The sequence below is a fragment of the Taurulus bubalis genome (assembly GCF_910589615.1).
Source record: "Taurulus bubalis genome assembly, chromosome: 13".
Taxonomy (NCBI): Eukaryota; Metazoa; Chordata; class Actinopteri; order Perciformes; family Cottidae; genus Taurulus; species Taurulus bubalis.
The window spans coordinates 15080557-15107147 of NC_136601.1; the positions used below are offsets into that span (position 1 = coordinate 15080557).

At 38.6% G+C, this 26591-nt stretch overlaps 2 protein-coding genes across 3 annotated transcripts; both read left to right on the forward strand.

Annotated features, from left to right (window-relative positions):
• Positions 1 to 6316: 6316 nt before the first annotated feature.
• LOC306745595 (arylsulfatase I-like) lies at positions 6317 to 8483 on the forward strand (the record flags this gene model as incomplete). Its single annotated transcript, XM_079228411.1, has 2 exons — positions 6317 to 6636; positions 7085 to 8483. The coding sequence occupies exons 1-2, from the start codon at positions 6323 to 6325 to the stop codon at positions 8481 to 8483; spliced, it is 1713 nt and encodes a 570-aa protein (XP_079084537.1). The 5' UTR covers positions 6317 to 6322.
• A 2388-nt stretch (positions 8484 to 10871) lies between these two features.
• Positions 10872 to 13007, forward strand: LOC306745466 (uncharacterized protein). Of its 2 annotated transcripts, none has more exons than XM_079228256.1 (4): positions 10872 to 10998; positions 11106 to 11450; positions 12244 to 12351; positions 12423 to 13007. In XM_079228256.1, the coding sequence occupies exons 1-4, from the start codon at positions 10950 to 10952 to the stop codon at positions 12428 to 12430; spliced, it is 510 nt and encodes a 169-aa protein (XP_079084382.1). In that variant the 5' UTR covers positions 10872 to 10949; the 3' UTR covers positions 12431 to 13007. The 2 variants fall into 2 exon arrangements, with proteins under 2 accessions (XP_079084382.1, XP_079084383.1); XM_079228257.1 differs by having other exon boundaries at positions 12244 to 12329.
• Positions 13008 to 26591: the final 13584 nt, after the last annotated feature.

Below are 26591 nucleotides of genomic sequence, written 5' to 3' on the forward strand. Positions count from 1 at the left end.
ATCCAAGAGAGCTGGTGGTGAGACCTTGGGTCAAACTGGAGGAGAGTATTGGGTAAGCGGAGGGTCAGCAGGAGCAAATGGTTGAAAGAGTCCCATTCATGGATCAAAACTAGAAAAGGAAAGCAGTGTATAGTCCAAAACTCAACGTCAGTGCTCAGTGGGTCTCACCAAGCTTGATTTCACCATCTCCCGCAAACCCTCTACCCTAAATACACACTCTACACACACACACGCCACAGCTTTGGCAAAACAAGCTGGTTATGAGGCTGACTCAGCTCCCATTCGTGTTGATGGGACAGACCACCAAGGTTTTATGGAAGAATAACAATTTATAAAATTGGAAATATAATATATCCTCAGCCCACTTTTGCCGAAATGTCACAATATAAGTAATAACGGATATGTGTTAAAAAGCAATTTAGAGAGAGAGGTAAAGTTATCGGAGAGACAGAGGAGGCCAAATCACATTACATCCCTGAGCACAAGAAAAAAGAAGCAGGGCATTTCCCTCGGCTTTGATGACATGTCAAAGTCAAAATATTTGTACAGGTTACCCCTGTAAATGGCACTCTGTTTCACGGGAAATAAATCTACTTTACATTCCACACATTTAGCTGCTCGTGTCTGCGCTCACTTGACAGCTAATTACCTACAACTACACCTGGGGAGATTTGTTATTACTGGGGACCTTTAATGTGTCACAACCTGCCTCTTTGAACAGCAGTGAAAACATTTTTTTGGGAGAACATTTCAAGATAATAATATCTTATGATAAAGGATTTTGATGATTATTACATTATAAAACTCAAGAACCCTTTGAGTACATTTCAGATAAGTCCCAGAGTGATTGCTCATTGGGTCCCTTTCAGATGTTCATCCATGTGACTCTGCTGTAGGGCCATAATGAAGTGTTGTGTCCGGTCTTCCTGCCCTGGTGCTGCTGCAGATCCGCAAGAGCCAAATCAAACACACCTTCAGATGGGGCTGAGTCCAGCGCTGTAGCCCTGGACTGCTGCCTCACCTGTGAAGTTCCACCTGGTATGCCATGATGTGTGGAGTCGGAGAGAGATGAGATGTGAGCCGAAGACAACTGAGTGTTGCACTGATCAAAACAAATCTTACTCTTCATCCTTTTTTCTAGTATACACTTGTATACTGTACTGATGGGTGGGGCTGTTGAAGCCAATACACAGTAAACCATTTCCCCTGTTAGTGAGAGGGTTACTCCCTCACCCAAATCTGATAGAACTTAGATTAGTTGTTACTTTGTTGTGCTTTTACTAGCATATATTTATCTAATTTGAGTAACTACATATTTGCTCTATATCAAATTTAGTTCAGTCCTGATTTCAGACTTTTTGAGAACCGTATATAATGTCATATATTATATATGTATAATATCTGTGAAAACATATTTTTAAATTAGCAGTAACTACACACTCACTTTCCCTAAATCCGACATTGCTCCTTTTATTGGAGAGCTGAAAGTACAGATTTTGCAGATATGGCACCTTCCACTCACAATGGCAGAAGATAATCCAAAAACAGATCGTATCTGCACTCATCTGCATTTTAAATTGGTCAATATGTTCTTTGTCATTTTTAATCAATCGTAAGACATTCAAAAAGTTTATTCTGTTTCAGTTTGCCAGCCAGCTGGAAAACTTTGAACCATTTTCTCTCATCTTCTGCGCCTTCTGTAGTTCCTACAGGTCTACCTTTGTAGGGCAAAAGTCGTTCACTCTTTTGACCTAAATTTACCCCAGACTTGATGAACTGATGTTGAAAAAAATGATAACTCTAGCAACAAAGGCACTTTTGTACAAGACCTATTGAAGTGAAGGTTTTTGCTCTCGGTTGGCGCACAGGCAGAAAGAAAACCTCCATCCACTCTTACTCAGATTAGAAAATTGGGCAAAGAGGGGGAGTAATGTGCAGGTTTACTGGCAGGGCTGCGTTGATTAGAAAGAGGGTAGTGTTCATGGTGAAGGGGAGCAGCCGTATTCAGTAACTGCGCCTCTTCCTTTAGCCAAAGCCAACATCTGGTGCCGACACAGAGCAACAGCAGCAGCAGCAGCAGATCCTGCTTCCCTTTCAACTCATTATTTTATTTCTTGGTTCCCCAGAAAAACGGCTTAGAACCTGGTTGGAAAGTGACTTACAAGTAAAAAGAGGTTCTGAGTATGTTTGTCTGCGTTTCCGTGTGTTTGTTTGAAGATTAAAAGTTGGTTAAACCTAGTCTTTGGAGATACAACACATCCTATTTATTATTGCTCATGCTTTTTAGTCATTAAGCTTATACTTTTCATCTGACAGGAAGAGAACGTAACCACGACCACAGGAGAAAAGGTGTAAGGTTTAGAAAAGCTTCTTTATGCTTTATTGCTTTATTAACTTATCCCTATGAACTCTTCCCTAATGAAATCACAATTTGTTTGTATTTTATATATCCACTTTCAATTATGAAGTAGAGAAAAGAAAGCGTTGTTAAGTTTGTTGACGACACTATTCACTTCCTCTGGAATAAATTGGAATAGGAGTGTAATGCACAACCAACCAACACACACAGATGTTCACAACACAATCACAGACTTTCTGAAGTAGCCTGATTTCAAGGTTGCTGTCACATCATTAAATCTCCCTTCAGGAAAGATATGCTTTCCACCACCTCACTCTGAAAACGCCTATTTGATACAAAGTAATTCAGAAGAAAGCAGGAGAAAGTGATGAAGATATTAAAGAAAAATAACTAAAAGTCTGAGAATGTGATCAGCAGACTTAAACTTAAATTTCCACTGAGACACATGGGTCAACAGCAACTCAGCATGACTGGTTCATTGAAGGAGAGTGACTTTCTTCTTCTTCTTGACATGACTGTTTACCGTGTTTGAATCATGCTATTACTGGAATACGACAGCTGCGGTTTACGAGAATGCTCATAAATATTTTTTTAGTTCATTTTGAAATTGAGCAACATAAGAAAAGTTATGACAAACAAATAACTGAAAATAACCGTCAGAAACCAAATATGTTGTTTGTTAAAAAATTGTAAGGTAACATGTTTCCATAAATACTGTCATCAAACAATTTCTTGGTTCTTGGTTGAATTCTTTATTTTGGCAAAATGAGAGTTTAAAAAAGGATGAGCAAATGTGCGATGTAATGCAATATGCCTGTGGTATCAAACTATCAACATCTTTCATACATTAGTGTGACAAGTGCGCAGGCACATACTTGTGTTAATTTGTGTGTGTTAAAGTGTGTTTGTGTCAGTATACCTGTATTGTTTGTGTAGTGGTGCTGGTTGTGAGTTGAAATGTTGTTGACCCGGTGAGCTGTCTGACCATCAGAAAACAGATGAGTCACGTCTCATGAGTGTGGCTGCCCAAAGACCGGGAGACTCTTACTTTCCTGACAACACACACCACAGTCCCCATCTATATTGTGACCTTAGGATGATCGTTAATATCCAGTCCCTCAGTTGCACAACATCTCTCTGTTTTTTTCTTTTTTGTTGTTGCGATAACGCTCATTTGTCCGAGCCGATCCCTCTAAGAAAACTACATAAATAAACATCAGGGTGTAAAACCTCAGGTACACCTCAATAAATGTGTTCCTCTCTCTCTTGCCCAGCTTGACCTGCCCTAAACTCAGATGCTCCGCTCCAAAGATGCCTTTTCTGCAGCTGCTGGGCAAACATCTCCGGCCGCAGCTTGATGCTCTTTACGGGAGGCTCATTCCTTTGGCTGCCCCGCGGCCTCCATGCCCACAAGTCTCTCTGAAACTTGCAAGGTGTGATGTTTTACCTTCCAGTGTGTTGAGGCCATGTTTCACCTCAACAACCCAGATTTAGGTTTAGGTTTTGAAAAATATTTTGGCTAACACAATCAATATAGTATCTTATTCATTTAGACTACACAATGCAACTCCAAAATTGTCCCAATTAATTTTTTCAAATGGTTTGACAGCATGTAACGTGCTCCATTAAACCACAGTGGTTGATATTTCTCATTTTATAAGTCTCGGCCTTCCTGCCTGACCACCACATTTGGCTAGCCACCTGGTCAAAATATCTCTGGTCGAAATGCTGTATTGTAGATGTGAAGTGTGGCTATGGCTTTCCATAGTAAGAAATGGAAAGATTGGTCCAGGTTCAATGTGTAGGCTGACGTGCGGCTCGCCCAGGTCACGGTAGGATTTTAGGGCAAAATCTAATCCGACATTGTGGCCATCAAGACATACATGTTACATCATGTCACCTACTCCATTATAAACTGTGTTGCTTAAAAATAATCTTCTAATCTACATGTCTTCCTGCACAACTGGCATTAAGTGTCATATTGTCTGCATTAATTGTTGTATGCTCCACAACTCTCCACAGAACTTCCTTGATTCCCAGTCCAATGCATTCTTCAGTATGTGTGAGCTGAGGCAGTCCTGCTGCTTTCTGTTGACCCGCAAGATGATTTGTAAAGTGGTTCTTTGAGACTTGGTTGGAGATGTTATCAGAGTCTGGGAAGCCTGCTCTGTCTCTCTCCTCAGGTCTGCAGCACTCATAAACCAGCAGGAATAATAAGAGTGTGTGTGAGTGCAGGGGAGGGGAGTGGGGAACAGTGTCTGTGACTGTGTCTGTTGGGCCTCGTAGCTGCCCAGAGATCACATCTCCCCCACACACCGTGCTTTTCTGGGCGAGGGTCTTTCTGTGGAGTCTTTGACTCTTCACTCTTTATACTGACAGTTGTCGTACTGAAGAATGTCTGTCTGAGGGTAGGAGCAAAGGACCAGATCAGTACATTCTAAAGTACTCTGACGACACAGTTTTAATTTCTCTCTTAAATAGTTTCAGTGACCCTGGACTGCACCAGCAGAGAGTAAATAAGGTGGTTGAATGGAGTGATAACAACGCTCTCATCATAAACACAAAAAAGACAGAAGAGATTGTTTTTGGTACACCACTGGAGATATGCAAATCTCCTATTACTATTCATAGCGAACAGATCGATCAGGTATGTTCATACACATACCTAGGAGTAGCAATAGACCATCTTCTTTCATGGAAAGATCAGATCGAATCAGTGTGTAAGAAAACAAAACAAAGAATCTATTTCCTTTGCCGTTTAAGATCTTTTGGTGCCAGTAGAAGGATTCTTCTTTTGTTTTTCACTTCTGTCATTATGAGTGTTCTTCAGTACTGCAGTACCACCTGGTATGGATGTCTGTCTGTAGCCCTAAAGTCACAAATGTTACAATAACTAAACATTTGTTCAAAGATTGTTGGACAACCACTTCAGGAGCTGTATGCTTCCACGTATGACAACAGCATGCTGAGGTTGGCAAAAAACATCACCTCAAACACTAATCATGTTTTGTATAGTGAATACAGGTTATTGCCCTCAGGAAGGAGATACGAGGTACCACTTTTCAAGAAGGTTAGACTAAAAAAGTCCTTTGTCCATCAATCGACTTTGATGCTAAACCAGAGATAGGCGGAGTGGTGGACAATGTGCTCTCGACTATCTGTACCCATGTATGTAAATTTGTTGTGTTTCAATGTGTCATGTCAATGTGTGTAATTCATGTTTTCTGTTTAAACATGCAACGGCTGCTGGGTCGCAAGACAAATTTCAGCACCAGCTGACGAATAAAGTTCATATCATATCATATCATATATTTGTCATCCCCTGCTAAAAGAGGTCAAATGGGATTTTCTTTTTTTCTTGCTTTATAGTAATTTGTAAAGACATTTCCAAGAAATGGCATAAATGAAGAGGAGGGTGAAGACATTTTCTGCTTTCATGTTTGAAGCTGCTTTTACACTTAAGGGAGCAAATGTGAACCTTTGCAACCGATATACAGCCATCAGATTCAACAATCTTCCAGTTAAATATCCAGATCTAGGAAAAATATCACTGCCTACTGCCGAGATGTATTAAATTATACCACAAAAGATCTCATATGAGCTGTAAACTCAATTTTACCACCTGGATGTCGCAGAAGTATTTCTCTGTGTGTCTTTGGGAGGTAAGGGGCTGATGTTATTTTAATGAGGCAGCAAGGCAAAGGGGCGGGGTTATTGGGACCAGTTGGGAATGTTTTCAAAGGAGGCTGAAACAGTTTGGAGAGCAGTGAGGATGGAAGAGGTGTAGCTTTTCTTCGAGTGGCACTTTTTGGATTTCTGGACTGTATTTAAGGAAACACCGGACCAATTGTTAAGACATCTGATGAGTTATATATTTGTTCACTCTCAGCCTCACTGCACAATGGTTTGCTGACGATATATGAACATTTGCTTCTTTGACTGACGTTCAGTGTCACAAGAACCATGGCAACGACAGCTCTGACCGGGTTCTCTATGATGAGCCTGCTCAGCCTCGGGTACCTGACCTGGGACCTAATGAGTCCTAACCAGGTGGAGAACGAGCCAGATCAAACTTTTGTTGACAGGTCTCCCGTTCCACAACCTCCTCACATAATTTTCATTATGACGGACGATCAGGGATTCAACGACATCGGCTATCACAACTCTGACATCAGGACACCGGCGCTGGATAAACTGGCTGCAGATGGAGTGAAGCTGGAGAATTATTACATCCAGCCCATCTGCACGCCGTCCCGCAGTCAGCTCATCACCGGCAGGTAAAATGTTTTTTTGTGGTGGCTTTCTCTTTTTTCTTTTTTTTTTTTTGCCACATATAATTGAGATTGCACTGAGATGTGAAATTAGATAGGGTTGTCTGAAAAAGTAGAGAATATGAAATCTGAGAGTCATATGATAATGTTGATGTTTTTCTGGCACATTTAAGCTCTGGCAATACCACTGTAAGCACTGTGTATTTAAATTGTTTATTTTAATTGTATATACCTAAAATATTTTGTATAAAAAAGCTTCAGACAAAAAAACTAAACAACACACCTTTTCACATCTCTTCAATATTTGAGGGAGGAAATGGGAACAATCTCCCCCTTATCTCTTTTACTCCCTGTCACATCCTTCTGTGTGTAATTGTCTAACCATTTGTTAAGGATCTTATTATGGACAACACATTTTTCCTTCTGACAGTTTTCTGAATCATTAACCCTACAGGTACCAAATTCACACTGGCCTGCAGCACTCCATCATCCGGCCCCGCCAGCCCAACTGCCTGCCCTTTGACCAGGTCACCCTACCCCAGAGGCTGCAGAAGCTCGGCTACTCCACCCACATGGTTGGCAAGTGGCACCTGGGCTTCTACAAGAAGGAGTGCCTGCCCACTCGCCGGGGCTTCGACACATACTTTGGCTCCTTAACGGGCAGTGTGAACTACTACACTTACGACTCCTGTGACGGCCCCGGGCGGTGTGGTTTTGACCTCCATGAGGGGGAGTCGGTCGCATGGGGTCAGAGGGGCAAATACTCCACACATCTATACACACAGAGAGTTCGCAGGATCCTGGCAACTCACGATCCTCAGTCCCAGCCACTATTCATATTTCTCTCTTTCCAAGCTGTCCATACACCATTGCAGTCTCCGCGCGAGTACATCTACCCGTACCGCGGGATGGAAAACGTGGCACGCAGGAAATATGCTGCTATGGTGTCAGCTGTAGATGAGGCAGTACACAATATAACATACGCTCTCCGTAAGTATAGTTACTACCAAAACAGTGTCATCATCTTCTCTACAGACAACGGTGGGCAGCCTTTGTCCGGCGGCAGTAACTGGCCGCTCAGAGGACGTAAAGGCACTTACTGGGAAGGCGGCATACGGGGTCTAGGGTTCGTCCACAGCCCTTTGTTGAGGAAGAAGAAGAGAGTGAGTAAAGCCCTGGTGCACATCACAGACTGGTACCCCACACTGGTGGGATTAGCAGGTGGCAATAAGTCCCTGACAGAGGGGGTGGATGGGTATGATGTTTGGGAAGCCATCAGTGAGGGGAAAGAGTCACCTAGGTTGGAGATCCTCCACAATATTGACCCTCTGTATAACCATGCACGCAGTGGCTCCCTGCAGAAAGGATATGGGATTTGGAATACAGCTGTTCAGGCCTCCATACGAGCTGGAGACTGGAAACTCCTCACAGGAGACCCCGGCTATGGAGACTGGACACCGCCACAGATGCTGTCGGGTTTCCCCAGCAGCTGGTGGAACCTGGAGCGCCACACTGAACACCGGAAATCTATCTGGCTTTTCAACATCTCCGGAGATCCCTACGAACGCTTTGACCTTTCAGAGCAGAGACCACATGTTGTCGAAGAGCTGCTGGCTAGACTGGTATACTACAATCGCACTGCAGTGCCAGTAAGGTACCCATCAGAGGACCTACGGGCTGACCCCCACCTGAATGGAGGGGCCTGGGTGCCCTGGGTAGGAGATGAGGAGGAGGACAGCTGGGACACTGTATACCCAAAAAAGAACAAGGATTGGAAAAAGAAGCTGAAACTGTCCAATAGCAGATCGTTTTTCAGAAGACTCAACACTATGATAATGTCCAACAGGATATAGAAAGCACATGACTGACAAAGCTTCAGATGAGACAATTATGAAGAAAAATGTGTTTTAGGTGAACAAGGAACCAAACGTCTGCAAGATCTGGCCGCAGTTATGAAGTTTTAGCTGCAGGTGTATGTTTAGTCTCTCAAGAAAAACTGTGTGATGAAAAAAATCCAATGAGAGTACTAATTGTTTGAATGGTTTGTATCCATTTTGGAATTAACCATAATTGTAATATTCTGTAATGAAAATGAGAGTTGTTTTATCTTACAAGAGCTGTATGTAATTACATATGTGTGTGAGAGACACACCAATATCTCATATCAGAATTGCTGCATGTGACATAGATGACAAGGAGAAATCATCTGCAACCATTTCCAACTATAATATAAAAGATGACTAACTCTACCTCAATCTTTATTTCTTTCATTGACACTCAGCATCTTTTCCTAATATTAGAAAAAGTCTTCTTCTACTTCCATTACTTGTGTTAGTCAAATCTAATTTCCTTGCAATGCTTTGTGAATTGAAATGAGCTTAAGGTGGGCAAATTATTTTTAATGTCGCTTTGTATCTGTAGGATGTGTAAAGTAGCTCACAACAGCAATAAGATTGGTAATCAAGTCATTATTATTGTGGATAGTCTGGTTTGGATCATGCACACCTCATGCAAAACATCATGCAAAAGAAGAAAACACATGCCAAAACTAAAAAGGTGCACCCAGTACAGTGCAGATCTCTGTCAGGTGTGTCTGCAATAGGGGACGCTAGTTTTCACTATAGCGTCCCCTATTGGCTGGGGGTCGTTTAAGAGTGCTGAGTCAGCAGGCCGTCATTAGCAGAAGAAAACCGATTGTAAAAGCTGTTCTGAGAACATGTGAGCCACTCCAACCACGAGAGATCCTTGCGCATGCAGCACTAGTTAGTATGCAGTTTACAGGTGCGGAATGTAAGATTAGCTGTGGACCAACCCAGTCAGTCACGCACACGACCGAACACACAACCTTTCTCCAGGCTTATGCCTGGCAGAGATAACAAAGAAGAATCTGTATGCTTGTGTTGGTTCATCAGACGATATTGTGACAAGCGCAACTAATCTAAACTACAAGCCATATTTTTGGGTAGAGCCTGTTTTGTTTTTTTCCAACAATTTTGCCATTTTGTCTAATTTGCGTTTTCATTTTAGAAAAGCGGAAAAAAATTAAACATTTAAGATTTTACTTTGCTATACTTTGTCTTTTTACATATATAGATTTCTGTTTAATCCACCAAAAGTTAGCAGAAAATAAAGCCTCATTTGTGTATTCAACATTTAACATTTAGAATCCTTGTAATACAAAAATAAAATAAACGAGTGGGAAAGTTTCATGGTGATATCTATTAGTTAAACTATTAACTAAAAGTTCCCTATTCCTGTGTGTGTCCCCTTAAAAAGTATACTCTTGCACTCATCCACATGAGGGTGCGGTTGTAATTCTCACTTCTTTGTTTCCCAGAAAAACAAGAAGTACTTTAAAAACAAAACAATAATCAAAGTTCCCTTGGCAAATGCACTCTGGTTGGAACATGTTGAAATTGTCATCACATTCACAGGATGCTAGCTTAAGCAAAACCAAAAGAGGATTTCTTCACGTGCTGCCAGTATTTCCTATTCAGCATACTGCCCTACGAAAGAAAATACAATAACTCGGCTACATACTTGGTCAAAATGGAGTTATAACCTCTATCTCACTTTTGTCTCACATCTGTTTGTATCTATAACTTATGAGGTCAGTGCTTAGAACCCTGAAATCAGAAAACCCTTAGGTCAGAGCATAGAACCCTGAGGTCAGAGCAGTTCTCCGTAGGTATAATGTCATAGTGAATTGCATGTGATTTGGTGTAGGCATAGATAAGCGACTTCTAAATCCCACACTTTAATCTATTCAATAAATACATTATATTGACCTGAACAGGCAGAATCACAGACACAATTTTCTTACAAGCTATGGACTGAAAATATAAAAGTAAAGTTGTTATAGTTACAGTAAAATGTCAAATGGATGAGTAAACAATATGTTGTTGGTAGATGGCATACAGTTTCTCCGAGCATAGACCTAAAAGCAGAGTAAATCTTCATGTTTTAAATATTGGGTGGATTTAATGGCAATATTTTATTAGAGTAATATAATCAGCCTAAAAATCTCAAGCATTTTAACTTTTTGATTTGTTTTACAGTTTGCTGTCCGGCCTGACCTTATAGGTCCTATTTTTCTAAACATCACTGTCATACGTTCTACCTTTGTAGGGCGCTACTTCATGCGGCCCGATTCTCTTTCAAAATGAGAAGTGAAACCATTTCCTGCCTAGCGACATTTAACCGCCAACCGTATACTGTTTCCTGTCAGTATGTGTGACAACCTCAGGTTATTCACACTTTATTTCAATGCAGCTCAGTATTTTTTTCAAGGTTAAAGTTATTGTGGATTACAGAGGAGTATGGAGCCAGTGCTTATTCTTCTTGTGATGTTAGCTGGAGTATCGCATGGTAAAATCCTCATTATGAAAGAAACATTTTAATCATATGTAAAAGTGAATGAGATTAAAAATGTTATCATATTTAAGATGATTCACTTTGAATGTGGATTTTTGCAGCTTTCTTTCCAGCTGGTGAGACGAAATGTAATGCCACACAGATTACATCACAGTGCTCTGTTACTCTCGGAGGATCTGTGTACATCCAACTGATGACCAACGCCAGCGGACAACATCTGCGCTGTAAAAAAAAGCTTACCACTGGATCCATAAACGTATTCTCCCTGAAGAAAGAAAAGGTGACCATACAGCATCCTTATAAAAACAGGACAGAGTTTTTCATCAACAGCGGCACACTCAAGATCACTAAAGTGGAGAGGAATGATTCGGGTCAATACAGCGTAGATGTCTTTGATCCAAATGGGGTCATCCTGAGAACCATTAACGTTGAACTGGATGTACAAGGCAAGTGTTTACAACCGTTCTCTCTTCCATTTTATTCATGCTAATATTTCTATATATTCTATAGGTAATCCAAAATGTAATCATTCATGGGAGAGTGAAAATACAAAACACAATGATTAAAGGACACAGTATATGAATCTGTACACATGTAGCTACTGTAATCCAAAATCTCCAAATGACAATATAAAGTTATGTTTAGTGTTTTGTCTGAACATAACTACTTTCAAGAGCTTCTTCAGTTCCTCAATCTGCATTTTCAAAATCTACCGAAAAATGCCAAATATATAACTGAGTTCTGTATTGAACGGTTATTCTGTTATTCTTTTTGTTCTTTGAAAGATTAATATAACAGTTTAAAGGTAAAAAACAGGTAAACAAAAGAATATATATACTGTATATATATATATATATATATATGTATATATATATATACATATATATATATATATATATATATATATATATATATATGCCTTTTAAAGACATTTAACATTTGATGAATCAAGACAAAAGACACAAATAGACAAATTATAAACCTAAATTTGTATTTTGAATGTTTTCTTTCCACTTACTAGAAGGAAGACATGCTATGGATGCAAAATAACCCCAAATCTCAAAATTGAACAGTGCATTAAAAACAATGTTTTCACCTGTTGTGCAATACAGGGATTACAAGGAGGACTACTTTCTCCCCAATCAACATCATTATTTTCATACTCAGCCTACATATTGATAGTAAAGGCGCCGAACAAAATGTTATATATGAATAACCATTGTGCTCTCTCATCCCCAGAAAACATTTTGCACATCCTGATCCCCGTCTGTTCTGCTGTGGGTGTTCTTCTGATAGTGGTGGTGACAGTCTGTGCCTGCCGGAAAGTGAGGCGTCGTAAGAAGACAGGTGAACCTTTACAAGCCTGTTTTGTCAACGCAAAATAATTCTGCCTTATTCTTTCTATTGTCCATCCTCAGGTAAATAACTGAAAATAAACGCTTCAAATTTGGACTGAAGTGAACTGACCTGAGGAACAGGATCAACAATGAACTGATGTCTCACACAACAAGACTACTTGCATTCCTTGGACGCTGTAAAAGTGTTTTTTTTGTATCTTACATTAGTGTTCAAAATCATTTGTTACAGGAAGCGTTGACTATGTGTTTCAATTAAATGTTGGGCACGTCATGTCAATCTAATCCCATCAACAGCAGCTTTGTGAAGTCTGATCACAACAAATAATGTAAATAATTGTATTTTTGATCTACTCTTTGTTAAACAAAAATAAAAGACTGATGGTTACAATTGCATTCTTAAAGTTGTTTTGAAGTATGTTGTATAAAATGACAGTAACTTCAGCAAAATCTCTCAGGACATATTAAGTACATAATCTATGTCAAATAAACAACATTACTTTTTTCATTTAATTTCATAACTGGTCTCTTTGCGTCGTTTGCCCAATTAAAGTCTTGGTAATTTAATGTTTGCACTGTTGCCCTGAGACCAAACATACATATGTGATGGACAAGTAGGCACATTACTGATAGAGTTGTGAAGGTTGTGACTGGACTTTTTACCTGATGAGAGGATGTTGCTGTAAATTTAACGCTGCATTAAATACTGGATACATGGAATTAAGTTGCATCATTATCAACGGTAACAATAATTGCATTGATATAAACAAACCAGAAATCACTATTATTTAACCATTAGAGCTTTTACTGTAAATCATATCATAGACTTTAAATACCAGCAGGAACTGATGTCTGTGTGTCTAGTAGTTGATGCTGCAGTTTATAAATCACCATGTGTTGTGACGACATCTACTGGCTGTATTTAATTTCACTTGCATTAAGTCCGAAGGCAACAACTGTCTGTTCATCTTTTAATGTAACTTTTTGTTTAGTTTACAGCCAAAGACACACTTTTCACACTTTATTAGAAACAGAAAGATGTCTCACCGCGCACACATACACATTGTGCAAATGCTTCAATGCTAACATCCATGTGTTATATTTTGTAGAAGGGTTGAACGGGCAGAACGTAAAAGACAGGGATAATAGAATAAAAGAGAAGCTATGTGTGTGAGAAGCTGTGTTGCAAAGGACGTATTTCTTGGTATTAAACTCAACTTGTAATCTTGAGAAACCTTTTACAGACTTCTGTAAAATAGTTTTTTCTTCAGCATCCTTTTAAGGCTTTAGCCACATCTAGTCATACTGTGTTGTTCATAAATAAGGAATTGATGGTTTCTGATCACTAGAATAGAGGTGTGTGCATGTTTGCTGTATTGAATAAGGTCAGTCAGAAAGCTGCTGACTGGGTCAACGGAGGCTGAACACTGAGGAGACATGGACGCTGTGGTTGGACTGTTGGTGATGCTACTCGGAGTCTCTCACGGTGAGCTGTTTAACTTTTAACACCAAGTTGTGATTTTAGACATTCTCCGCAGTGATGCAGGTCAAATACTGAAAGATGAGACACCTGTTGGTTCTGAGGAAATACCACCTTCATTGATCCACTAAAATATAAGAGTCCGCTGTTTAAAACTAGTATTTGTGCTCTTATGAGGTTCAGTAGCTTTTTACAAATATAGTCATTTCTAAGAACAAAAGCAAATCTGAAATCCATCCCATTGCCCAAACTTTCTAAATATTAATCTATTACTACATGAATTCATCCCTGACAGCGATCCCTGATTTTTCACTTGTCACTTGAAAGTTTAAGATAAAGCATTGTATGACTTATACCACATCATATTATATCACGCATTTTTAATAACAATAGATGCTATTCTCAGTGCAAATATCTTTTTACATTTTCAAATATGATTTGGTATATCTTTAAAAAAAATTGAAAACTTTCAAAAGTGCTGTCGGTGCAAAAAACACAGCGTGCGTTGTTAATAACTGGATGTGGTTAACTACAATATGACAAACTGTATTACGGTGTAAATTCCTCTGTTAGCTGAACCTAAAAGCTTTTGCAGTCATGTGTAACACTCAGCAAACAACAATAAATGCCTGTTTGCACAATGCTGTCTGATACAGAGACAACCAAACTCACTATTGTTGCTTTAAATTTGCATATGCCTAAAACACTTTCATCTTTTTGTTCCAAAAGGTTCAGGTGTGGTAACCCTCTGTGATGGCAGACAGAACAGAACTCAGTGTTATGGAGCTTTGGGAGGAACTGTGGTCCTCCAGCTGATGAACAACACCTCAGAAATACTTAGATACCAATGGTTTAATGGAAAAAACGCAATACTGGATGTGAGAAGGAATGTCATTATTACTAATGTGATAGCAGACAGATCCTTCTTTACTCCCAATAATGGAACATTTAGGATCAATCAACTGAACAGGTTTGATGATGGTGAATATAGACTTGAGACCTTTGACTCAAAGGGACGTAAAATAGAATGGACTCAACTACAGTTGACCATTCAAGGTAAATAACTATTCATTACATGCATCTCATATTCTACGTGCTGTATATGAGTATCAATGTCTGGACTGCTGTGTATCAGAAACTTTACAGAATGACCAAGATTACGTTGATATGAAAAGTCATCTGAGTGTTTCCTTCAGCTCCTGTGTCCTCTGTCCGGCTGGTCCCTGAGTGTCTGTCCCAGGGAGAGATGAAGGTGTCCTGCTCCTCTGAGGGAGCGGACAGTCCTCAGTACAGCTGGACTCTGGATGGAAAAGCTCTGACAGACTCTGAGCTCCTCTCTGGAAACACTGAGACCCACAACATCACTCTGAAACAACACGTCTCAGGACGACTGGTCTGCTCGGTCAGGAATCAAGTCAGTAGTGACTTAGAGGAAAGGAACATATCTACCTGTGGTGAGTGAGAGAATGAGGAGACAAAAGTCTGATGTCCAAGAGACTAAGATTAGCTTCACCCCCCTTCCCCCCGCCCTACACACACACACACACACACACACACACACACACACACACACACACACACACACACACACCCATCAGACTGTTGCTTCCTGAAGTAGAGATGTCCCCTGTTTATTATTCCTGCCACAGTCCTAACTTGACATGTGATTTTTGTGTCTCTTAGTCGGAGCATATCTCTCCGTGCTCATATGTGGAGTGCGTGCAGCTGTGGTGATTATTGCATTGATTGGGATCACCGTCTTTTTTTCATCTTTGATCTTCAATTGACTGCCATTTATCATGTTGAAACAAACTGAAAGCTTGGTGTAATTTATGACGCTAGATTTATTTCATTCTCACTTAACTACTGCACAAAAAAAGAAGGATTGCAAATTCATTTAGAAAACTATTGCTGATAATGCTAAGTCACAATTACAACCAGCTGTTCAACATGAAGTACAATGTATTCATATACTTAGTGTAAAGCAGAAGGAAGTTTGTGCATGAGGTCTTCTCGAAATGTTTAGCCACATTTCTATTTCAATATAGAACATTTCCTGTCTTCATTAACGGAAGTACAATTCAACCATACATTTTTCATGTCTAAAAAAAATGTGAACGGATTCAAATAATTGTATGTAGATTTGTCTCTTATTATACTAATTAAACCTATTTCATATTTCAATCATGTTCTTTATATATGCAGTGAACCCTAATTTCCATATAAAATGTTCCTGAAAGTTGCTTGAAAAACCAAAATAAGTAATTTATTACATTGTATTTCATTATAGCCACACAATGTTCACCTTCACAGGAAACATTAAGACATCTTGGTTTTATGGCTGCACCATAATTTAAAATCTAAATATTCTAGATTACATCTATGGTGCATCAGTACTTGCCAAGTGATGTATTTATTTTTACATTTTTCCTTTTTATTATTTCCAGGTGTGGTAACCCACTGTGATGGCAGACAGAACAGAGCTCAGTGTTATGGAGCTTTGGGAGGAACTGTGGTCCTCCAGCTGATGAACAACACCTCAGAAATACTTAGATACCAATGGTTAAAGGAAACAAGCCCAATACTGGATGTGAGAAGGAATGCCATTATTACTAATGTGATAGCAGACAGATCCTTCTTTACTCCCAATAATGGAATATTTGGGATCAATCAACTGAACAGGTTTGATGATGGTGAATATAGACTTGAGACCTTTGACTTAAAGGGACGTAAAATAGAGTGGACTCAACTACAGTTGACCATTCAAGGTAAATAACTATTTATTACATGCATCTCATATTCTACGTGCTGTATATGAGTATCAATGTCTGGACTGCTGTGTATCAGAAACTTTACAGAATGACCAAGATTACGTTGATATGAAAAGTCATCTGAGTGTTTCCTTCAGCTCCTGTGTCCTCTGTCCGGCTGGTCCCTGAGTGTCTGTCCCAGGGAGAGATGAAGGTGTCCTGCTCCTCTGAGGGAGCGGACAGTCCTCAGTACAGCTGGACTCTGGATGGAAAAGCTCTGACAGACTCTGAGCTCCTCTCTGGAAATACTGAGACTCACAACATCACTCTGAAACAACACATCTCAGGACGACTGGTCTGCTTGGTCAGAAATCAAGTCAGTAGCGACTTAGAGGAAAGGAACATATCTACCTGTGGTGAGTGAGAGAATGAGGAGACAAAAGTCTGATGTCCAAGAGACTAAGATTAGCTTCACCCCCCTCCCCCCCGCCCTACACACACACACACACACACACACACACACACACACACACACACACACGCACACACGCACACACACACACACACACCCATCAGACTGTTGCTTCAGCCCTAACTTGACATGTGATTTTTGTGTCTCTTAGTCGGAGCATATCTCTCCGTGCTCATATGCGGAGTGCGTGCAGCTGTGGTGATTATTGCATTGATTGCGATCACTGTCTTTTTTGCTTGGAAGAAAAAGAAAAACCAGATGGCTGAAGGCTCTGTTGTCTGTCGACAGATGGACCACCAGGAGAACTCTGTCATGATGGTTGAAATGAGAAGTTCTGCATCTGAACTCTAACTTTATGAATCCAGTGTCGTCTGACTCTTTTCACTCGGTCACTGCAGTTGTTGCTCGGTGAAAGAAGGAAGCTTTATTTTGAATTAATTCCCAAGGAGAGATCGTCTTGTTGTGAAATGTTCAGAGCCCCGGTGCCTTTGGAGAGTGATGAAGCATCCAGAGGCCCACAGCGCAGTTTAATGGTAATATTAGCACTGCAACTAATTCTGATGACATTTGGAACATTTTTTAGATTTCCACATCGTCACCATCTGGTGAAAACATTGTATCTACAAATGTGGTGACCTTTCATTTGTCAGATAATTGAAGGATTAAACATTTTTTTCTCCCACTTCTTTGTTTAAATCTGATATTTAAAACAAGGTGGATTATCTGAAAAATGCATGGAAACAGATACTTTTCTTTTAAGTGACAAGTATACAGATTAAATGGTACTTGATATAGAAGCTATGCATATTCTAAAAATCGTGATTTCCCATTCAAAGTGTGTATTAAAGACCAAACTGTAATTATACACCATATAACTTGCAGGCATAGTCACATATATGACTAAAGTGTTTCCCTCCTAAAGATTGAGTTATGTAAATAATAGTTTTGTGTCTTTCCTTATTTACTAATAATTACAAATAGAGGTCTGTTTTTCTCCCATGTTTACAAAGAGTAATATTTCTGCAGGTGCAATGTCAGAAGTCTTTTCATGTTTTGGGCATTTGTGTTTAATCAACAATCACCAGTAGAGGGCAACAGAGTCTAAAGATACATTTTGTATTTTGATGCTTCAGAAACATTGTTCTTGGAACTTTCATGCCAATAAAGCCCATTTTAATTTAATTTAATCAAGTTGAACTGAGAGATAGGAAGGTGGCATGATAAATTGTTTAGGTGAGCTCAAAATAACCAGAGACATTGCAGAGATTACAGCATGATTTTTAGACCCCTATGGCCAAACATTAGTGTGATTGTAAACATATTTGAGCACCTTGTGATGGCTTATTGTCACCTCTTTTACTTTGTTGTATACATCTGACAAAAGACATAACACTTTTGTCACAGGAATAAAAAGTAGGACATTTTGGTTGATCTTATTGCAAACCTTATGTATACTGAAAAGACAGCAGCATTAATTGGCCAATAATACATTCTAAAGCTGTATAATGCTGCTCTACCATTGAGGCTGACATTATGTAAAAATGTAATATTGTGATAACTATCATTTCGTTTTTACTGCCGTATTCAAGATCACATGATAACATCTCCAATTCATGTTCACTACATTGATTATATTTGCTTCACTGGGTTTTAGTGAATCCTAACTCTTTATTTTCACTGAATTTTCAACTATTTAACCTTCAGTGGGTTTATCTGAAATGTATCATGATAGCTTTAAAGTCAAATTGAATGTTAGGCCTGTACAATCTAATACATACATCAATAATTTTCATGTAACTTTCTACTTATTTGTAATTTGTAATTATTTTAAAGTTTTAATCTGAAGACTTCAATAATCAGAATTTAAAATATAGTATTGTGTTTGTAAATAGTTCATGTGGCAGAGGCAGTTTGAGAGGTTCAGACAATGTTTGGTTGAATTGAACTTGTAATCAATCATTAAGACATGATTGGTAGGATGTATCATATACTAATCTTATTGGAAATAATGAGATGGAGGGATGACAAATGCCAGCTGCAATCTCAAATCCTCTTTCAGCAGGAAGGAGGAACGCGTCCCTCTCTTCCACTCAGTCTATCGCCTACAGAGGTCATGTGGTCGGAGTCTAAAAGGGGAAGTGAAACCCATATCACTTCCTTTTCTCTTCTCTGCCTATTAAAAGATGAATTCAACAACGCTCTGGTCGGTTCTAACTTTTTTACACATTATCCTCAGAGGCAGTCCACTAACAGGACACATTTCAGGCTGTTCAGTAGGATGTGCATGTTTGCTTTTGGGGTAAAAGTAGAAAACGTTTGTCTGGATGCTGCTGACTGAGTCAACGGAGGCTGAACACTGAGGAGACATGGACGCTGTGGTTGGACTGTTGGTGATGCTACTCGGAGTCTCTCACGGTGAGTTGTTTAACTTTTAACACCAAGTTGTGATTTTAGACATTCTCCGTAGTGATGCAGGTCAAATACTGAAAGATGGGACACCTGTTGGTTCTGAGGAAATACCACCTTTATTGATCCACTAAGATGTAAGAGTCCGCTGTTTAAAACTAGTATTTGTGCTCTTCTGAGGTTCTGTAGCTTTTTACAAATATAGTCATTTCTAAGAACAAAAGCAAATCTGAAATCCATCCCATTGCCCAAACTTTCTAAATATTAATCTATTACTAAATGAATTCATCCCTGACAGTGATCCCTGATTTTTCACTTGTCACTTGAAAGTTTAAGATAAAGCATTGTATGACTTATACCACGTCATATTATATCACACTTTTTTAATAACAATAGATGCTTTTCTCAATGCGAATATTTTTTTACGTTTTCAAATATGATTTGGTATATCTTTAAAAAAAATTGAAAATTTTCAAAAGTGCGCAAAAAACACAGCGTGCGTTGTTAATAACTGGATGTGGTTAACTACAATATGACAAACTGTATTACGGCGAACATTCCTCTGTTAGCTGAACCTAAAAGGTTTTGCAGTCACCGGCCATGTGTAACACTCAGCAAACAACAATAAACGTCTGTTTGCACAATGCTGTCTGATACAGAGACAACCAAACTATTGTTGCTTTAAATTTGCATATGCCTAAAACACTTTCATCTTTTTGTTCCAAAAGGTTCAGGTGTGGTAACCCTCTGTGATGGCAGACAGAACAGAACTCAGTGTTATGGAGCTTTGGGAGGAACTGTGGTCCTCCAGCTGATGAACAACACCTCAGAAATACTTAAATACCAATGGTTTAATGGAAAAAACGCAATACTGGATGTGAGAAGGAATGCCATTATTACTAATGTGATAGAAGACAGATCCTTCTTTACTCCCAATAATGGAACATTTAGGATCAATCAACTGAACAGGTGTGATGATGGTGAATATAGACTTGAGACCTTTGACTCAAATGGACGTAAAATAGAGTGGACTCAACTACAGTTGACCATTCAAGGTAAATAACTATTCATTACATGCATCTCATATTCTACGTGCTGTATATGAGTATCAATGTATGGACTGCTGTGTATCAGAAACTTTACAGAATGACCAAGATTACGTTGATATGAAAAGTCATCTGAGTGTTTCCTTCAGCTCCTGTGTCCTCTGTCCGGCTGGTCCCTGAGTGTCTGTCCCAGGGAGAGATGAAGGTGTCCTGCTCCTCTGAGGGAGCGGACAGTCCTCAGTACAGCTGGACTCTGGATGGAAAAGCTCTGACAGACTCTGAGCTCCTCTCTGGAAACACTGAGACCCACAACATCACTCTGAAACAACACGTCTCAGGACGACTGGTCTGCTCGGTCAGGAATCAAGTCAGTAGTGACTTAGAGGAAAGGAACATATCTACCTGTGGTGAGTGAGAGAATGAGGAGACACAAGTCTGATGTTTACAATACTAAAGATGAGCTGTACACCCGTAATTGATCTTTGCCTTTACCACAGGCTTCATATACATTAACTGCACCTCACCCAATGGGACGCACATATCAGAGTGGGTGTTTGAAGCCAATAATACTCTGCAGTGTATTAAGCCAACAGCAGCTTCCACCACAATCATAACAACCTCCCCTGCTGGTAAGCAGTCTGGCATCACAGTGTCAATTAACCCCTACACTAATAGCACACCCTCCAATAACACTGGGACCCACCCCCCCAGTGATGACTCATGGCACATTATTAGTAAGTGAAAACTAACTCTGCTGCAATTAATTCATTTTGGTCGCGTTCTTCATCTTTGTTTGCTAACTTAAATATCTGTGTGTCTCTTGTGTCTTTTATTACAGAAAACATCTACTTGCACATAACAGCTTATGTACTGGCTGCACTTGTACTTCTGTTGGTGATCGGGGTGGCTGTAGTCTGTGCTAAGAAGAAAAAGAAAAACAACAAACCTAAAGGTAAGAAACACAACATCCTTTTCCCGAACCTATACCTTCCCTAAACCTTTAGTTTTAATAGGAAAAAAAAAACTCTATTACAAGTATTGAAAATGTTATACTTAAAAATATATAATAATCTGGAAAATGTACATAAAGTATTAAAGGTCAAAGTACTCAATGCAGAAAGATGTATGTTATTTTGTTATACCAATAGATTTAGCATGTATATAAAAGCAGGATTTTTTAGTGGATTGAATGAAGTAGTAGAACGTGTCATGAAATATTCCAGTAAGGTACAAGTACCTCAAATCAGTATATCTCATCATTAAATATATATTTGTGCCACTCTTTCCTTTCACTCTGCAGAAGACAGGGAACAGGAATTGATCTATGCTGATGTCAGGATCGAGCAGCGACCGGGGAGGCAGCCGCAGCAAAGAGCCGAGATGGAGGTGGAGTACGGCCAAGTCATGTTTTCAAAGCGACCTCGACAGACTGTTGAACCGGCAGAAGATGAGTGTATGCACGCCAAGGTCCGTAAAGGAAGGTGATTCCAGCGCTTAAAGACTGCACCACTGAAGGCAAATGGAGATGTCTGTCAAGAGGCCAGAAGGCTTTTCACTTTAATTTAATGTGATTTACTTTCGCTCAGAGATGTTATTTTTCAACCACTTTCACTGTTGTTTTCTACAATTTGGTGACATTTTCCTTAGAAAATGTATTTTTTTAAATATTCCAATTACAGTATTACATTGTATTTTCTTGTATTACAATTCACTTTAGACTATGCTATCCTTGAATACCTGAATTTCATTGTTAAAACACTGTAAACTTGCAATAATGCATGACTTTTTAAAATGTCTTTACAATGTCTGTCATTGTATTACTCACCTGATGTCAAAGTGTTTTAAAGTTTGCATTTACTGAGTTTGAAATGTATTCATGAAACAGATGTGGATGGATTATTTGAGGGTCGCACTATACAATAATATTACATGCATATGCAGTGCGGATTTATTAAACGTTTGCAGAAGTAAATGTAAAATCAGATAATGCGATCTTCCTTTGGCTCTATGGCCATACGTTTGTAGAGTAATATCTCTCAGGAAGTTCGCAGTAGCCACCGGTTTCTTTCCATGGTGTCAACACTTCTGCTTCTTTCAAAGTTGGTTTGAGTTGCCGCGGTGATTATCAAGACAATCTTATTCCGTTTGGTTCAATTAATGTTTACATTTCCCCTTAATGCAGTGATTAATAGGAGTGTGTTGTGCAGTTTAAATAATGTCGCCTACTCTAATATAAAAGTTAGTGATGGAATTTGTCTATTTTAGTAGCTGCCAAAATACAGCATACAGTGAAATTGCATTGCATCTCAGAATTGCCAGCAACTGGTACATGCAGTTCCTCAGTGCTTTTTCTCCTTTACCGAGAGAGACACATCTAGTGTGAAACACTTATTCAACATGTCATACTGAGCATTCAATGCATTTATCTTTGAACACCATCAAGTTTCTATATTTAGTTCTACATGTTTCCTCCTCTTTGTGGTTTCCAGTTAGGTCAGTTGCGCACATTGCTGCTTATTTTTCATGTAATATTAACCAGTTAGTTAACTTTTAAGAAGGTTTTTATACAAATACAGCCATCTGCCTAGACTTAAATACAACTTCATGTAAGCAATATGTAATTTGCAGCCTTTTTTGTGTGCCATGGGCAGGTGAAAAAGGGATAGATGGTAAAACGAAAGCATGTTAAAGGATAACTTTAAGTTTTTATTGAAACAGAAAGTACAAATACAAACATCAGATCTTAAAAAAGGTACAGATTCCTGCCTGAAATTGCTCTATTTACAAACCACAATATTACAGGCTTTAACAAATGTGTAATGGACAATAAGGTTGCTAAATAAATAATGCTGCAAAATGCGGCTCGTTCGAGATGAACTGCGCCTCGCCTGGAAAGTGGACGAGAGCAGGCGCCAGCAGCAGGGGGCTTTGACAAAAAAGCTGAGGTCAAGCGGGACAGTTTTCAGCCTCCTTCCCAGGAAGTCAAAGAAACAGTCACTTCCTGTTAGACCCGATCTGTAGGCTACTTGTAGTTTACAGACCTCGATTGGATTGATTCATATGTGTTTGTAAATATATATTTACGTGGAAATGTGTGTGTATTTGTATTGTATGCTATCCTTTGTTCTTTTTATGTCTGCCGTGAAACACTTTGCTGCTCGCTTTGATATGTGTTGTATAAATATGCTTTATTATTAAAATATATGTTTTCAGAATAAATCTTCATTGCACGAGGTGAATAGCCAACAATCGAGCCTTAAGTATTACAACTGCATAGAAAAATCACAATCGGCGGTGATCGATTCTGCGCAGGACTTGCTCATCTCGAACGAGCCTGTTAATGCACGAGACAATTATAATGAAGTCCTGCATTAAGTTACTACTAGTAGAAAGTCTAGTAGACAGGAGAATGGACAGGGCAACTCATAGTAAGCATTTTGGAAAAACACATTTTTTAACTGTGATCACGTGGTTCGGTTGATAGGCTCAAGGTCCGTGGTTTGATCCCCTGTCCCTCCTGTCTACATGTCATAGTGTCCTTGGTTGAGACGCTGAACCACAAGTTTCTCCTCAGGCGCTTTACAGCAGCCCACTGTTACAAATGTTGGGTTAAATGCCAAGGACAAATTTATGCAACGATAAAAATTAAATAAAGAGGCTGCTACATCTATACCAGCCTTTTGCTTTAAGCTTGTTATGAGGTCAGGAAGTGTGTAACCAAAACCTTTGATCCTCATATATATATATATATATATATATATATATATATATATATATATATATATATATATATATATATATATATATATATATATATTTACACACACACACACACATACAATGCATATATATATATATATATATATATATATATATATATATATATATATATATATATATATATATATATATACGTATATATATATATACATATATATATATAATGCATATTTACAGCTATGTTGTGCCTTGTGCACAAAAACACATGTATTTGATGGGTTTAGCTGCATTTAATCAAAAAGAGAGGTTTGGTTAGATAGCTTGAGGTTAAAAGTTGACAAACATGGACTTCCAATTCAGATGATTCACAGAGCCATAACATTTGTGTTTATGGTTGATGATAGTTATAGTGTCCTTAAACAACCACCTGAGATCATTTTTTTGTTGAACCCTCTCATTGAAACACAGTTGAACTTCTGAACGACATACTCTAGTGAGCAAATTATTGACAACACAGGAGGAGTGTAATAAACCTGCTCCAACAATCAAGTATCATGTTGCTACTTTGTTCAAAACAATAGTTGTATGGGTCCCAAAATGACCTGTACTGTTGCAGCAGTAAGCCTTTTAAAATGTGTATACCGGAAATCCAAAGAGATTTAACTGTTCCACCGTAGCTCTTTATAGGTTTGGTTGGACCACAATTAAACATTTATATTTTTTCCCTCATAAAAAACAGGTGATTTAATCATTATCATGACACATTCACGTGATGTTCCCCAGCCATACCAAATGTATCTAATTATAAAACCAAGACTGGTGGCTGGTGCCAATTCTTCAATCCTGAGCATGTCAGTTTTTTATTAAAGATTTCCAACAGGTGAAAGATTTTTTCTTTATTAATAATTGTTGAATTTTGATTCAGTAATTATACATTATTTGTACAGTACAGTTGTTTACTGTGGAACAGTGTAAATGTAAATAGTGTTGTGAGATTTAAAGATTTCTGTGAAAATTATTCTGTAATGTGGCCTTTATTCATGTAAGATTTAATATAAAGTCATGGTCCAAAACAGAAGACATCTCGGGTCATACTTTCAGTAATTGCATGTATTTAGTAACAGTAATGTTGTGGGCAGATAAGGCTGTACACCATTGCTTCACTTCCTCATTATCAGCACGAACCTATTCAAGAAGCTTTTCTCTGTTGAAATGTTTCAAACGATTGAAAGCCGATGCTCAGTGCTAATTAGAAGAAAATACAAACCAGATCAATAAACCTATACCTATGCTTTTATTTCATGTGCAGCACAACCAACATAAACTTGAAAACAGGGGGATTCTTTTCACTACACACCAAATACATGATGACTTGCACAAAGTTGGTGGTACAGTGGTTTATTTTGAAAAGAAGGTTTTTGTAATTCTTGACCGAGTCTGTCAGTACACAATTAAAATTTCCACATTTGACACTTTTCCTTCCTCTTCTTTAACAAACAAACAGGAACAATGTGAGAGCGTGTTAACATTTACAATGTAGCACATAGACAAACAGACAGACAGATAGATAGATAGATAGATAGATAGATAGATAGATAGATAGATAGATAGATAGATAGATAGATAGATAGATAGATAGATAGATAGATTCCCACGGGGGGATTTGCTTGTAGCAAGCAAGCAAGTTGCAGAGTAAACACTCAATATAAACTTATATATATACTATAACATGTCATACATGCATACTGTTTGTGTGTGTATTTAACAATACAGTGTTGGTGGACCATGAGTCATGTAGCAGCTGTTTTTCAGGATGTGGCTAAACACTGCTGTCTGAGCATGATATTCCAAAATCATTTTTAAACATGCTTGCTCTCAGTTCCTTGCCTTGCTGCTATCACAATGTTGTAGCTAAAAAAGTTTGAAAAAAGTATGTCAAAATTGAAAGTGTTTCAACCAAATGTTTTTTATGTCATATACACCTGTCCAATGCCAAATGACGACATTTGTTTTCGTATCAAGATCATGCTTTTATTTCTTTAAAAAAAAGAATAAAAATTCTGTTCATTCATAATTTCCATTCCCAACACAGCTGCATCCTCCCTAACTGAAACCCATTGGTTTGTAATTTTAAATTATCTATTCTCATAAATCAACATTTCAACAGAAAGAACATTAAATGTGTTTTTAACTTTCTTTTCTCAGAAGTAAGAACTGTTACACTCTCTGCTCTCTCTCTGTTTCCTGTAAATTCAAATGCTAATAAAATAAATGTATTTGCATCATTGCACTTCTTGACAGAATCTGCATTATTCATTTTTATGTTTATGCTCAAGTGTGATGCATTTTCTCATGCAG